This window comes from Narcine bancroftii, chromosome 2 (assembly GCF_036971445.1).
Source record: "Narcine bancroftii isolate sNarBan1 chromosome 2, sNarBan1.hap1, whole genome shotgun sequence".
NCBI classification, from domain to species: domain Eukaryota; kingdom Metazoa; phylum Chordata; class Chondrichthyes; order Torpediniformes; family Narcinidae; genus Narcine; species Narcine bancroftii.
This window is the reverse complement of record NC_091470.1, coordinates 356,911,052-356,926,539: the sequence shown is the minus strand read 5'-3', so window position 1 is coordinate 356,926,539 and position 15,488 is coordinate 356,911,052. Positions and strand designations below refer to the sequence as shown.

The 15,488-nt window shown below is 44.3% G+C and overlaps 1 protein-coding gene across 12 annotated transcripts in view; it reads left to right on the top strand.

The window, feature by feature from the left end:
• Positions 1-1,781: 1,781 nt before the first annotated feature.
• LOC138755787 (serine/threonine-protein phosphatase 4 regulatory subunit 1-like) overlaps positions 1,782-15,488 on the top strand; it is an 82,211-nt gene continuing 68,504 nt past the window's right edge. For 6 of the 12 annotated variants that reach the window (XM_069922401.1, XM_069922395.1, XM_069922397.1 and 3 more), the window contains exons 1-3: positions 1,782-1,795; positions 2,101-2,145; positions 10,707-10,842. In XM_069922401.1, coding sequence (XP_069778502.1) covers positions 1,789-1,795; positions 2,101-2,145; positions 10,707-10,842 — 188 coding nt within the window. In that variant the 5' untranslated portion in view covers positions 1,782-1,788. The other 6 variants (XM_069922394.1, XM_069922402.1, XM_069922399.1 and 3 more) reach the window with 6 other exon arrangements.

Sequence of the window (15,488 nt, the reverse complement as noted above, 5' to 3'; positions counted from 1 at the left end):
ATTGCTGTTTTTATTTCCATGCAACTATAAAACACGACACAAAGTTGCCCTCAGGAGGTGTTCGTTAGACTGCTCCTTTCAAAAGGGCACGCATGATTACCAGCCATTAAGACAAAGGAAATAGCAAAAGGAGGAAACCCCTCCCCCCTCCCATCGGCTCCCTCTCCCTCTCCCTCTCCCTCTCTCCCCCCTCTCTCCCCCCTCCTCCCTCTCTCCCCCCTCTCTAACCCCCTCCCATCGGCTCCCTCTCCCTCCCTCTCTACCCCCTCCTCCCTCTCTACCCCCTCCTCCCTCGCTCCCCCCCTCCTCCCTCGCTCCCCCCCTCCTCCCTCGCTCCCCCCCTCCTCCCTCGCTCCCCCCCTCCTCCCTCGCTCCCCCCCTCCTCCCTCGCTCCCCCCCTCCTCCCTCGCTCCCCCTCCTCCCTCGCTCCCCCCTCCTCCCTCGCTCCCCCTCCTCCCTCGCTCCCCCTCCTCCCTCGCTCCCCCTCCTCCCTCGCTCCCCCTCCTCCCACTCTCCCCCCTCCTCCCACTCTCCCCCCTCCTCCCACTCTCCCCCCTCCTCCCACTCTCACCCCTCCTCCCACTCTCCCCCCTCCTCCCACTCTCCCCCCTCCTCCCTCGCTCCCCCCTCCTCCCTCGCTCCCCCCTCCTCCCTCGCTCCCCCCTCCTCCCTCGCTCCCCCCTCCTCCCTCGCTCCCCCCTCCTCCCTCGCTCCCCCCTCCTCCCTCGCTCCCCCCTCCTCCCACTCTCCCCCTCCTCCCACTCTCCCCCCTCCTCCCTCGCTCCCCCCTCCTCCCTCGCTCCCCCCTCCTCCCTCGCTCCCCCCTCCTCCCTCGCTCCCCCCTCCTCCCTCGCTCCCCCCTCCTCCCACGCTCCCCCCTCCTCCCACTCTCCCCCCTCCTCCCACTCTCCCCCCTCCTCCCACTCTCCCCCCTCCTCCCACTCTCCCCCCTCCACCCACTCTCCCCCCTCCCTCCCCCCTCCCTCTCTCCCCCCTCCCTCGCTCCCCCCTCCCTCGCTCCCCCCTCCCTCGCTCCCCCCTCCCTCGCTCCCCCCTCCCTCGCTCCCCCCTCCCTCGCTCCCCCCTCCCTCGCTCCCCCCTCCCTCGCTCCCCCCCTCCCTCGATCCCCCCTCCCTCGATCCCCCCTCCCTCGATCCCCCCTCCTCCCACTCTCCCCCCTCCTCCCTCTCTCCCCCCCTCTCTCTCTCCCCCCCCTCTCTCTCTCCCCCCCTCCTCCCTCTCTCCCCCCCTCCTCCCTCTCTCCCCCCCTCTCTAACCCCCTCCTCCCTCTCTCCCCCCTCCCATTGGCTCCCTCTCCCTCCCTCTCTACCCCCTCCTCCCTCGCTCCCCCCTCCTCCCACTCTCCCCCCCTCCCTCCTTCCCCCCTCCCTCTCTCCCCCTCCCTCTCTCCCCCCTCCCTCTCTCCCCCTCCCTCTCTCCCCCCCCTCCCCCTCGCTCCCCCCTCCCCCCCTCCCTCCTCCCCTCCCCCCTCCTCCCCTCCTCCCCCCCCCTCCCTCCCCCCCCCTCCTCCCCCCCCCCTCCTCCCCCCCTCCTCCCTCCTCCCCCCCTCCTCCCTCCTCCCCCCCTCCTCCCTCCTCCCCCTCCTCCTCTCCCCCCCCGTCCTCTCCCTCCTCCCTCTCTCCCCCCCCCCCCGGAAGTCCCCGGAAAGGTGGGAACCTTTGCGGAGGCCCCCGTGCGCTGCCCGGTCAGTCCCCGCGGAGACACGCACGTTCGGCTCGATTGAACCGGGGCAGCGGGGAGCGTTTTAAATGTAGGACCGGGCGCAAGATGGCGGGTAGGGGCAGAGCTGGCTCCCGGTTATTTATTTATTTATGCGGCCCCCCCCCCCCCCCCCCCCCCACCCGCACGATCTCCAGTTTGCATGCAATTACTTCCCTTATCTTGATTCCGGCAACTCTCTGTTTGTAGCCCCCCCCCCCCTCGAAAGTTCAGACTCTTTTGCAGGGAGGGAGAAAACAACTTGGCCGTGGAATTTCCAGGGAGTTTTCTCTCTCTCTCCCGATTTTCGGTCCGGTTTTTTGAAATGTGTCTCTCTTTCCTCCCCCCCCCCCCCCCCTCTCTCCACCCGCTTGGTTGCAGATTTGTCGCTGGTGCAGGAGGAGGTGCAGGAGGATCTGGACGGATGTGAGTGGGGCTCGGGGCTGGGGGATGGAGGGAGGCGAGCTGGAGTCCCCCACCCCGGCCCCGAAGACCCTGCTATCCGAAGCCCCTGAAATCCGGAAGCCCCTGAAATCCGAAGCCCGTTGTGGGGGTGTGGGTGAGCGTCCAAGCCCGCCCCCGGGCTGAGTAAGGGCCGATTCCCCCCCCCCCGGGGCTGAAACCCCCCCCCCCCTCTCCATTGTCCCGGCGACGTTCGCCTCTAGGAGTTGGCAGGCGAACCGGGGGCGGAAAATAAACCCGAAAAACCCACCCGAGCTGCGTTGGATTCAGGTCCCCGGGCACGGATATCGGCGCCTCTTCAAACATCCCCATCGTTTGGTTTTATTGTCTTCGAGGGAATGTAGTTGGCAGAAGAAGGGGGAGTCAGGGCTGCCAAGGCATTAGGAAATAAAACCCGCTTAATACATTTTAAAGCGAAGGTTGGTGCCTATTAATGTAAATCAGTGGAATATTTTAAATACGAATTGCCTTTTGTTCCGTTCTAAGACCATGCGGTCTCTCTAGTCCGAAATGCCTTCGATGAAATTGTCTGCTGTCACTTTGTCTCTCTCTCTCTGTTGAAAATGTTTGGTGGAGTAGAATTGCTTGGCAGTGTTTGCCCGCATTCAGTCTGCGTTGAAATGCACGTTGAAAGTATCGAGGGATAGTTGATATTTTTTTTTCTCCTCCCTTCGCTTATTTTAAGGTGCTGTCTGACTCCATGCTGGGTTTGCCGTTTTGTCCCCTCCAATATTTAGTCCAAGTGCCCATTTTTCATATGTGACTTGGATGGTGAGTGGCAGCACCACAGCCGAGGCTTGATCCTACCCTCATCTGCCGTTGCCAGTTTCCAGTAGGTAACCAGTTGGAATTAATTTTCCTTCTTTTAGCCCAAAAAGAGACCGGTTGCAGCAGTTTTCTCTTGCTGGCCTGAATCTGTTGTGGTCAATGTGATTGAGGTTCCAACGAGTTTTGTGGAAACTAAGAGTACTTTGTAGAAATGAAGAGTACTTTTTTATTGTTTTTAAGTTACTTCTCATAGTCTGTCAAAATGGAATTGGGGAATTATAGCCCTTAAGTAGAAGAAAACTATTTGAGGATATTATTAAATTCATATTGAATATTTTAATGTTTTTAATTGAATTTTAAAAAGTGTAGTTGGCCATGAAATATGAAATCTATGCATTAACCATTTGTGTTCCTTCTTATCGTACATTTTTCGCACCCCCCCCATTTTTTTGTTTGTCCTTCATATTTCATCAGACAGATTGTTTATACAATAAGTCCTTGTTATTTGCAAGGGATTGAACAGAATTCCCATGGTTAACAAAAAATGTGGCTTCACTGAGGCCAAAGTTGCATTGTTTACAACAGCCAACATCTCCACTAAAATAATTTCATAATATTTCAAATTGTAAATTTCAGCTTTGCAGTCCAGCCTCCAACCAACCCAAAACCAAGCTCTAGTTCTGACTGTGCGTTCAGTACATCTTACTGAGTCCAGCCCCAGGTGTAAATCTACCCATGTATCTGACCCCTGGTGTTCCTGAACTAGACCTCGACTCCAGCCACACATTTAGGTTCCGATCACCAGCCAACTCTCATTTTTGACCTTTGTTGTTCCCAATGCGAAAAGGATTCACTCTACAGGATGGGAGAGGATTGTAACATATGGTCAGTCTTGAGACTACAATAATCTGCAGATAAAGAGGACTTAGTGTATAGTTGTCGATCTCGTGTTTCATGTGCATTTATCTTTTTAGAATAGTATTTCTTTGCCTAGAATATTTTGTTGTGAATTGCATTTAGTCTCGTGATCTCAGCATCTGCAGTAGTCAGTTTAACGTGTCCACAAGTTTTGCTTGCAAGTATGTTGAATGTCCAGAGTTGTTGATTGTTAAAAGTCTATGTGAACATGGGATTTGTTGAATCGGAGGAAGGTCAACGTCTGTCTTTTTCTAATAAACTGGTTGTCATGTGAAGGATGATATGAATGTTTTTTATGTGTAATCCACATTGACATTGTTGATGTGATACAAATCCAGACGTCACTTGCATTGTGGTCATATTTTAAGCATCTTTTAAATATTAGAACCTGTAGAGATGCTACATAATGAATTGCCATTGTGAGAATGCGAATCAGTGAACTTCAGATTGCATCTCATTTTTCTTTACTGGGTGTTTTTTGTTATATTTGGGGGAGGTACTGGGTAAAATGAAGTGCTCTTGCAAGAGGGTGGATATTGATGAAGCTAATTTGATCTTGTTTTGCGTGACACACTTTCGAGTAGCATTGGCAGAATCCTAAAGTAGTTCACCTGTCGGCACTTTTCTGAAGAACTACAAGTAAAGATTGATAAAATTTCTTAAGTTGGGTTTTTGATTCTATCTGAAATGGATGGAGGGAAAATATGCGTGAAGTAATTTGGCTATAAATTGGAATTCAGTGGTGTACAGTAATTATTAGCAGTGTCTTACCATTTTAGATAGAGAAGCAGAAGAAGGATGACTCGTGTATGTTCTTTGTAGAATCACTTCAATACACGGTTAGCGCAATGCTATTACAGCACTGGTGACCCGGGCTTGAAGCCAGGACTGAATGTATGTCGTCGCCATGTTCATTTGGGATTCCTTTGGGTGCTCCAGTTTCTTTCCACGTTAAAAAGATGCATAGGGTTAAAGTTTAATAGGTCATGTGGGTGTATTTGGACAGCATGGGCCAGAAGGGCCTGTTGCTGTGCTGTACCTCCAAATTACAAATTGTATTCTGTCAACTAAATTGGCTCTTGGGATTTGAAGTCCTGCAACATCTGTCTCTCCAGATCTACGTGGGAGCAAGCTTTTGGCTTGAAAGTTGTAGCTTTTGACTTGGAAGAGGTGGGGATGAGATAATGTATGGATCAGCACAAGCTAAATTGCTGTGCTGCTTTGATCAATTTCTCTGGCAGTAAATATCTTGTCTTTGAAGATGTACAACTGAGAGAAGGCACAGTGTGCACATTTCCTTCATCGTTTAGTTCAGTGGTTCTCAACCTTTTTCCATTTAAGGCCAACCTGACTTCTGGCCTAACATGCCGTGGCCCACTTGTAATATTTTTGAGTCAAAGGAAGCTCTTGTAAGAAACACATCTTTATCTAATTTAAAGTATTTTATTTAACATTTTTAAAGAACAAAAACTGCAAGCATACAATGAATATAAAAACTCCTGATCAAAACTTAGGCCACTTTCATGACTCCCCTGTTCCTGAAGTTTCTTCACCAGTTACCACATCCTTGATTCTGTCAGACCCACTCTGACCTCAGTGGGTTGCGATGTCTTCGTGGCCCACATGGAAATGTGCTGTGGCTCACCTCTAGTTGGGAATCACTGATTAGCTCCTGTTTATTGCTAACTGCAAAGATACTTTTAAGTCATTTTAAGAATGAGATTGACAATCTGGATTTTAATCTATTGAAGTCTTTCATGATAATTGCTAATTTGAACATTTTATATTGGAAATTAGCTTTCCAAGCCACCCGTGGCCCTAGTTATTTGAAATATCCTGGTTTATATAGCTGCCATAATGCTTAGTATTATAATTTATTTTTTTAAAAATTTAATTTTACGAGAAATTTGAGAGAATCCATTGGTATTAATGCTTTTGATGACATAAACTCCCATTATTCATTTTTAGCTATTTTTTTAATTTGCATAAGAATTTTACAGATGGACGGTGATGTGCAGATTTTGGTCAGGTAAACATGAAAGAAAATTCCCACGTTAAATGTTTTATTAATATCACCTTTGCTCACTGTAGATTTGATTTGCCTTTGTTAATGTTCGAGAGAATTTGTCAAAAAGTTGAGTTTGGAGAGTCTTGCAAATGTAAAGAAGCTGTCTCTGGAATTAAATTTCCCATATAGCTAAGGCTTCAAGGAAGATAATTTGTTGTAAAGTGAAGGTTAATTTGTTTTAAATGTGAAAATCAAGAAAAATGGAGGCATCTGATAAATTACAACTTGGCGCATAGTTTTATAGAGGGCAGTGGGAATTGTACACAAGAAGAGAAACATATGGTGTATATGAAAAGATTGATGATGGCATCGAGGAGATGTGAGTATCTTGTAAGCTTTGAGTAACAGCCTGGTCATTGGATTAGTGGAGCAGATAGGTCCAAAAGTGGTAACCTTCCGAACAATCCTTTTGAAATAGTGTCGCAAAAAGGGAGAAGGGGTATAGAAATTGATGGGGGAAATATTCAAGACAACATTTTTTTTGTTATTGGCAGCATCCAGAAGTGGAAAAATCTTAACCATTTTGATTAGAAAGCTTTAGATTTGTTGGAAATGTTTTTTGATCATGTTTTAAAATTCTAGTGTTTACCCTTTTTATCCTTCCTGAAGGCTCCACACATGCCTTGATGGAGGTCCAATAGGAGATGATGGGAAGTTCACTCACTGCTATTTTGGCTCTGATCAGGGCTACATGTCTGAAATAATAAAGAGCACCAGTTGCTCTATTTGTGTATCCAGATGGTACTGATTATATTCCCTCCAGATCAATATTGAATCTGGTCCTAAGAGATCATTGTTGTTCAGGATTAATCATGGGAGCCTAATGTAAACCATCTCAACTAGGATGTATGATTGTTGAGGAATAATTAGAATTGTACATCCTATAGAATTTTCATTCCGTCAGATTCATGGGGCATTTGTCTTTTCATTGCTTAACTATATCTAAAAATTGAGCTTTGCTGCTGGTAAGATTTTTGGACTGCATTGTAAAAGTTGGTGATGTGGGGTATGCTTAGAAATTTGTAAGGTTTATTATTTGCTTAGTATGTTTTTGATAGAATATCTGTAAGTTTTGTCATTGTAGAAGCCCAGGCAAAATCTTGGTATGTTTCTGATAGATTATCAGGGTTTCATCATCTTGGGTCCCTGGTGTAACGGGTACAATTCCTGCTTTAGTCATTCAGCATCAAACAAGCCTTTTACCTCAACTTGTCCATGCCAGCCAAATTGGTATTCAGGGCTAGTCCCATTTGCCTGCATTTGGTCTAAATCCTCTAACCATTATTAAACCAGGAGCTTCTGAATATCGGAATTGTGCCCACTTCTTCAGTTTTATTTCTGGCAGCTTGTTCCAGAAACTGGCCATCCTCTGAGTGAAACAATTGGCCTTTGGGTCCCTTGTAAAGCTTTCACATTAAACCTGTGCCTTCTACTTCCAGAATCGTCCATTGATCTAGTTGATTCAACCTCTGCCTATAACCTAGTCCCTGTAGTTCCAGCCGCATCCTGATGAATCTTCTCTGCACCCCTTCCAACTTATTGATGTCCTTCCAAAAACTAGCCAACCAAAACAGGGCAGCATGGTTAGCGTAGCGTTCAGCACAGTGCTATCACAGCACCAGCAATCAGGGCTGGAGTTCGAATCCTGTGCCGTCTGTAAGGAATTTGTACATTCTCCCTGTGGATGGGTTTTCTCAGGGGGGCTCCAGTTTCCTTCCACCTTTCAAAACTTATTGGGGACTGTAGGTCAATTGAGTGTAAATTAGGTGGCACGGGCTTGTGGGCCAAAATAACCTATACTTGTACTGTGCTGTAGGTCTAAAAACTTTTTACATGTAAAATAAACTGTATAGGTGGTCTCACCATTGCTTTGTACAGCTGAATAATGAGGTCCCAACTTTTGTATTCAAATGTCCTTCCCTATGAGGGCAAGCATGCCAAATGCCTTCTTCACCACCTTATCCACCTGAATTACCACTTTCAAGATACTTTGCACCTACACTGCTAGGTCTCAGCTCCTCAACACCTTGCTCTGAGTCCTATCTTGGTTTGACTTGGCAATGTGCAACTTCCCACACTTGAAAGTTGAATGCTATTTGCCATTCCTTGGTTCACTTTCCCATCTGATTTAGATCCTGTTGTAAACTTGGATAGGTAGTATAACATCAAGATTCAGGGTAGTAGATTTAGGTTGGAGACAAGGAGGAACTGCTTATCCCATAGGGTGGTGAATCTATGGAACTTGCTGTCCATTGAAGCAGTGGAGGCTAACTCAGTAAATATATTTAAGACAAAGCCGGATAGATTTTTACATCATAGGGAAATTAACGGATATGGGGGAAAAGGTAGTTGGAGATAAGCCTATCATCAGATCAGCCATGATCTCACTGAATGATGGAGCAGGCTCAATAGGCCCGATGGCCTACTATTTCTTATGTTCATATGATACCCTTGCTCACTGTTCTTGATATGCCCAATATTGATGTCATCTGCAATTTGACCAATTATGTCAAATGTATTACTATCCAAATCATTAATATGGGTAAACACGGACTCTGTACCAACCCCTGAGGCACACATCTTGTCACAGGCCTCCAATCAGGAAAAATACCCCTTCTCCACAGACCTCACTAAGCCAGTTTTGAATCCAATGGTCCAGTCTCCCTTGGATCCCCAATGATCTAACCTGGTACATGGGACCTTGTTAAAAATCTTGCTAAAGTCTAGTGAGCAATGACCTCAGTTCTCTATCATCCTCTTGGATTTTTTTTAAAAGAAGCATCCGATTCATGAGACACAATCTACCATGAACAAAACCAGGTTGATTACCTCCAATCAGTGAGACCTAACCTTCAGAATCCCCACCCACAATTTTCTGACGACTGACATCAAGCTGTACCTTGTTGTCCAACCTGCCTCTTAATTTTGATGGTTAGGTTGGAAGGTTTTTGGCAATCCAACTGAAATTTCACATAAGGATTTAAATGAGGCAAAAGTTGGGTCTAAGGATCCATTGCCCGTTTTTCTAAACTCCACCTTCACTTGTTTTGTACTGATGCTTGAATCGGAATTTTGCCCCTTCCTCCCCCCCCCCCCCCCCCCCCCAGAACTAGGTCAATGTTTCGCAACCTTTTTCTTTCCACTTGCATACCATTTTAAGTATTCCCTATGCCATAGGTGCTCTGTGATTAGTATATAGGTGGAAAGATAAAGTTTGAAAACCACTGTTTTAATCATACTTAATTGACTCCTTACGGTTTCATAACTCCAAAGACAATTTTTCTCAGGCAAAATATTTCAGTAACAATTGGGTCTAGAGCAGTGATTCTCAACTTCCATTCCCGCTCACGGACCATTTTAAGAAATCCCTATGACAATAAGTGCTCTGTGATTAGTAAAGGATTGAGAACCACCGCACTAAGTGTTTGCTAGAACTCTTCATGGTCATGTATGATGAATGAACACTGTTTAACCGGAGGAAATTGTGTCTCATCCCAATCTGGCAACCGTCCAATTACTGCTAATATTATTAACTTGTAATAATAGTAATTGAGTAGGAATTTAAAATATTTTTACTTCGATCATTCCAAGTCAGTGCAACATTTCTATAGAAATGTCACCTGAGTGCTTGCTTTTCTAAGCTGACAATTATGTGGAGTATTTTAAAATGTAGCAGATCTCGGAATATTTGGGAGAGCCTGTAATTTTCTCTCCAACCAAGCAGATGTGGAGGAAGAGCACTCCTTTCTAAATCAGCTGTCTGATTCTAATGCTGTTAAAAACTACAATAGAACTATTGTTTGTCAGGAAATCTTGACAAAATTCATGATCTCGGAAAAAGACCTTTTGTTCCCTTCCTCGTTGTTTTGAGACCAGTAACTCCATTTCACACTGGCTTCACTTAATCATACAAGCTGTGTTTCTTGCAGAGGAACGGCCGGAAGAAAGAAGCTGCTTTCGGAACTTGGACAGTTGAGCAGCAACTTTGGGGAGGAAAGGAATTTCGTCGCATGAAATTGATAGCCTGCATCAGGACTGCAAATGGAATGGGAAGATAGCTGGCATAAAGAGGGGTGGAAGGATGAGATGGATGGACTGATAAGGGTTGAGAGATAATCGGCAGAAGGAGGCAGGTGGGGAGGGGTGGAGAAACAGAGGGAGGTGGATAATAAATGGAAGCAGACAAGAAAGAGTGCAAAGGCAATCGAGGAGAAGGTGATGAATGGGGAAACAAAGGCTCCAAGTGGTGAAATCTGTAAAGAAAGGTGGTTATGGGAGCCATTAAAAGTTTCTGGTTTCTTCATCACCCTTGTCTGTTTCCACCTATCAACCTCTGCCTCCCAGTTTTACCCCTCCTACCAGGCCCCTGCCATAATGCTTTTTCACCTTGATGCATCTATCATCTAGCTGCTGTCTCACCCCTCCCCATCTCCTTGTTACCTGCTATCTTCCCTCTATGCTCTCAGTCCTGGTGCAGGCCCTAGACACAAAAAAGCAATAACCCCACCCTCAGATGCTGCTCGACCCATTGAGTTCCGCCAACAGTGTTTTTGCTCCAGATTCCAGCATCTGAATTTCTTGTCTCAATGGAAACAAACACTGCTTTACAGCCAATAACCCCTTGAGCTTGAGTAGGTAGCTCTTGTGGAGGCAGGTCACTAATGACTTTGTGTAGAAGTTCCTGTTTATCAGCACTGTTTGTAAGGAATCATTCAGATTTATAGATTAAACAGGTTACAATTGCAAATAACATTTCTGATGTCTCTGCCAGTTGGTGTGGATGACTACAGCTCAGAGTCTGATGTCCTTATTATACCTTCAGCCTTGGATTTTGTCTCTCAAGACGAGATGCTAACACCGTTGGGTCGACTGGATAAGTACATTGCTAGTGAGAACACATTTAACAGGTATGATGTGGAGAAGTACATTTATACAGAAAATCTGAAATATTCTCTATTTTAGCTTTCTGTAAATTAATATTTGTTTCAGTCATCAAATTTTATTCCCTCAAATTATGGCATATTAGATGGCTGTGCAAATCAATTTAAAAACTCTTTTGAGCTATAAAATTAAGCCTTTTTAGTGGTGGATGGATGGGGCTGGTGTTGGGGGGGGGGGTGTGGGGGGAAGGGAGGAAACATGAACAAGGTGCTCAATGTTATTTAGGCATTGAATGGTTAAGATGTAATCTAATTATAAAGTACTTGTTTGTATTTAAAACTTTCAAATATATTCACAAATAATCCCCAATAATGGACAATATAATATATAGTTTGAAGTACTCTTGTCATCCCACAAACACAAAGCCATGTTTTACATGTGGGCAACTGTATAGGGTGATATCTGAGTTAAAAGTAGACAGGGTTAAGGACAGTTTGTGTTTTGCTCCAGATTCCAGTAGTTGCAGTCCTGTGTTTCCAAGTTTAAGTTTTGATCTACTTTGTTGCTTGATCTGGACTTATTGTGGAGCTGTTTGATTAGGTTTGACGTTAGGGAAGAACAGTAGTCAACTTGGATCTGCAGATCTCTGCCGAGAGGTGTGTTTGATTGAATATTGAGTAATGACAGGAAAGATGCTTGCTTTAATCAAGTAAGTGAAGCTCAAAGGTAACTATTGTTCCCAAAGGAGTCTGCATGAGTTGATTGCTTTTGGGATAGAAGACTGTTAACTGTGACTCACTTCTTTGATTGGCAAAAATGTCTCAGTACCTTGTAACAACAATTATAAATTGAATTGTCATAATCTTTTATGGAAATTGTGTTAAAGACAATTAACAGTTGATAGTTTCTTGACAACTCTAGGAAGTCTGTGGATGCAGATGGAATGTCTTCCAGTTAATTGTATTTTTTTTAAAAAAGCATGTAATGTTGAATTGATATTGCTGAATCTGTCATCGAAGCTGTATTCTTTTCATTAGAACATTGAGAATTAAGCGGCCCCCAATGCTTTTTAAAGAGGAAGGAAGTCAAAGGATGGGTAAAAATTGATGAAAACTGTATTGTTAGTAAACATTTGAGACAGCTAAACAATACCTAAAAGTGCAGAAAGTTATCTGAGAGTCCAGAAGAAGAGTTGATAGAAAGTAAATATACAAAATGCTGGAGAAACTCCGCATAGGAGGCAAAAATATATACTGTATATTTTGGTGTATAAGTCGACCCCCATGTTTCGTCCTCATTTTAAGGATTTTATGGTATATCCAGCAGACAAGTCAACCCCAATTTTTGGGATGCCAATGTCACAATGCCTGAGGTGGGCTGCTGACTGGTGTATATGTTGACTCCCAAAGATTGCATGGATTGATTTGCTGGGCATTGGTTGGAGGTGATTGCTATCGTGGAGGGTCCATCGACACAACACAACTTGCGATGAAAGTATGAAGCATGTTTTAAATTGAAAGCAATAGAAGTGCTGCTGCTCCAAGAAAATTTGATGAGAAGTTGGCAAGAGATTGGAGGAAGAAAGAAGAGACTTGAAGAAAAATTCCAAAAAGGCAATGTTCATTGAGAAAAGGAATCACTCATTGGCCAGAGTTGGAAAATCATGTTGCATGAACAGAGGCAAAATTACTACGTTGTCACCGAAAATAAAATAACACTTGCACTGCAGTGGCCAAAGTCGCCTCCAAACCTCCGTAAAGATTTTGAGGCTACAGTACGCTGATGCCACAGTTTCATGAAAAGGAAAAATCTGGTATTACGACAAAAAATAAAAATTGCACAGAAACTACCAAAAGAAAAGGAAAGATGTTAAAACTGTGCAAACTGTACAGGCCGTAAAAGGGCCAGGCTTACTGTGGTGTTATTGTGCATGCTCCACAGGATGACGTTAAGACCCATGGTAATTTTCAAACTCACAATTATACCTAAAATAAAATTTCCTGTTGGCATATTTTTGTAAATTTTCATGAAAAAGGGTGGATGGATGAAAATAGTGTAAAGCTATGGATAAATAATGTTGAGAGCAGGCGACCAGGCAGTTTGTGCAAAGAACTGAGAAAGGTCTGGGATATATTTTGTACCCACTTAACTAAGAAGACTAAAAATAGATTAGCACTGCATAATACTTGCATGCCAGTTATCCCGGGTGATTTGACAACCTTTCGATGTCTGCTTGAACAAACCATTCAAAGACCATGTGCGCGAGGAATGGAATACTTGGATGTCAAGAGCAGAAATGTCATTTACAAAAGGCGGGGCAATGGGTGCAACATCATTTGATGTGCTGTTTAACTTTGTGCTCAAGGCATGGGACAAAGTTAAAGTAGAGACTGATAACATTGTTCAAAAAGTGCAGTATCTCTTGTGCAATTGATGGCACAGAAGATGATTTTTTTGTGGGACATTGAAAACAAAGCTGAAACCGCCTCATCAGATACAGACTGGGACCCATATGATGACTGCTTAAGCAGTGAAGATATGGATGTGCTTGCCACCATCTTTGCCTCAGGTGATGATAGGGAGAGGAGTGATTTTTGAAGGGTTGTCAATTTTTAATTGTTTCAATAAAAATCTTAATGAAAATCTGTTATAGTTAGTTTTTTTGGTTAATCATGTGTCAACTTGTATGCCGAATCGGTTTTTTATGGGTTGACTTGTAAACCGGATCGGCATGGATTGGATTTTGAGCTGAATTTATGGTCTCAAAAGTATATCCATGTACAAGTTGACCCCTGTTGTTTGAGAGATTTTTTTTTGGGGGGGGGGGGTGGTTTCATGACTTGATTTATAAGCCAAAATATATGGTAATCATCATTTTGGACTTCCAACAAGGTAGTTGAAAGAAAGTGTTTGTTCTTGACAGACTTTATCTGACTTTTGTCTTTGTGTTTGCGTTATCTGTCTTTGGAAAGTATGCATATTCGCTTAACCAGGAAAATAGAAATTCATATGATTTTCATGTCAGAATAGTTTGTAACTGCTTAAATGTTATAATGGGTGTCTTCCTAAAGAAAGCATCCAGCAAAAATGCCATGAATCAAGAGTACCAAGCCTTGTTCTTTGTGGTGCAAAATGTTGGTGATGTTACTGCTCGAATGCATCCTTAATGAAAATAAAACAACATTCTTGAAGCTTTCCTGTTTCAGACATTCAAATCATCTTTGTCATTTGACAGTTTGTCTTGGTTGCAGTGGTAAAACAAAGCAAATATACGCGGAAGGCTGTTGCAACAGCAGTCTTTAGTTGCTGCCCTGACATGGAGTTTAATGTACTGGCAAGGTGTGTCAGTTCCTGCTGTTTTAGACTGCAGCAATTGCAATAAGAAGCAAATTTCTGAGCCAAAACCACATGCTCATAAATTTGATTGTATGCTGGAACTTTAATGTTCCTGCCATGATCTTTTGAAGTGTAGAGTTTCAGTGGGGTGACCAGAGTGGCAAGGTATCCAACACTGCAAGGTTGTGGGTGGATCTACGGAGATCTTTTTAAATGTAACACAACATTTAGTAAAAGTAGCAATATGAATATTATATATATATTAGATATATTTTAATATGAATTATGGTGCCGGTAGAGGACCCATGATTCGGAGCCGAACAAGAGTGTGGGTATGACAACGGCTCTGTATACGCTTATCTTTGTGAGGTTTTTCAGTTGGTTGTTTTTCCAGACTCTTTTGTGTAGTCTTCCAAAGGCGCTATTTGCCTTGGCGAGTCTGTTATCTATCTCATTGTCGATCCTTGCATCTGATGAAATGGTGCAGCCGAGATAGGTAAACTGGTTGAGCGTTTTGAGTTTAGTGTGCCCGATGGAGATGTGGGGGGGCTGGTAGTCATGGTGGGGAGCTGGCTGATGGAGGACCTCAGTTTTCTTCAGGCTGACTTCCAGGCCAAACATTTTGGCAGTTTCCGCAAAGCAGGACGTCAAGCATTGAAGAGCTGGCTCTGAATGGGCAACTAAAGCGGCATCGTCTGCAAAGAGTAGTTCACGGACAAGTTTCTCTTGTGTCTTGGTGTGAGCTGCGCTGGATGGGTCACGTCTCCAGAATGGAGGACCATCGCCTTCCCAAGATCGTGTTATATGGCGAGCTCTCCACTGGCCACCGTGACAGAGGTGCACCAAAGAAAAGGTACAAGGACTGCCTAAAGAAATCTCTTGGTGCCTGCCACATTGACCACCACCAGTGGGCTGATAACGCCTCAAACCGTGCATCTTGGCGCCTCACAGTTTGGCGGGCAGCAACCTCCTTTGAAGAAGACCGCAGAGCCCACCTCACTGACAAAAGGCAAAGGAGGAAAAACCCAACACCCAACCCCAACCAACCAATTTTCCCCTGCAACCGCTGCAATCGTGTCTGCCTGTCCCGCATCGGACTTGTCAGCCACAAACGAGCCTGCAGCTGACGTGGACTTTTTACCCCCTCCATAAATCTTCGTCCGCGAAGCCAAGCCAAAGAAAAAGAATATGAATTATATATATATATATATAAAACAAGAATATTATTTTTATATATATATATATATATAAAACAAGAATATTATTTTTATATATATAATATGAATATTATTTATTTTTATATATATATAATATGAATATTGTCAGAAGTATGATG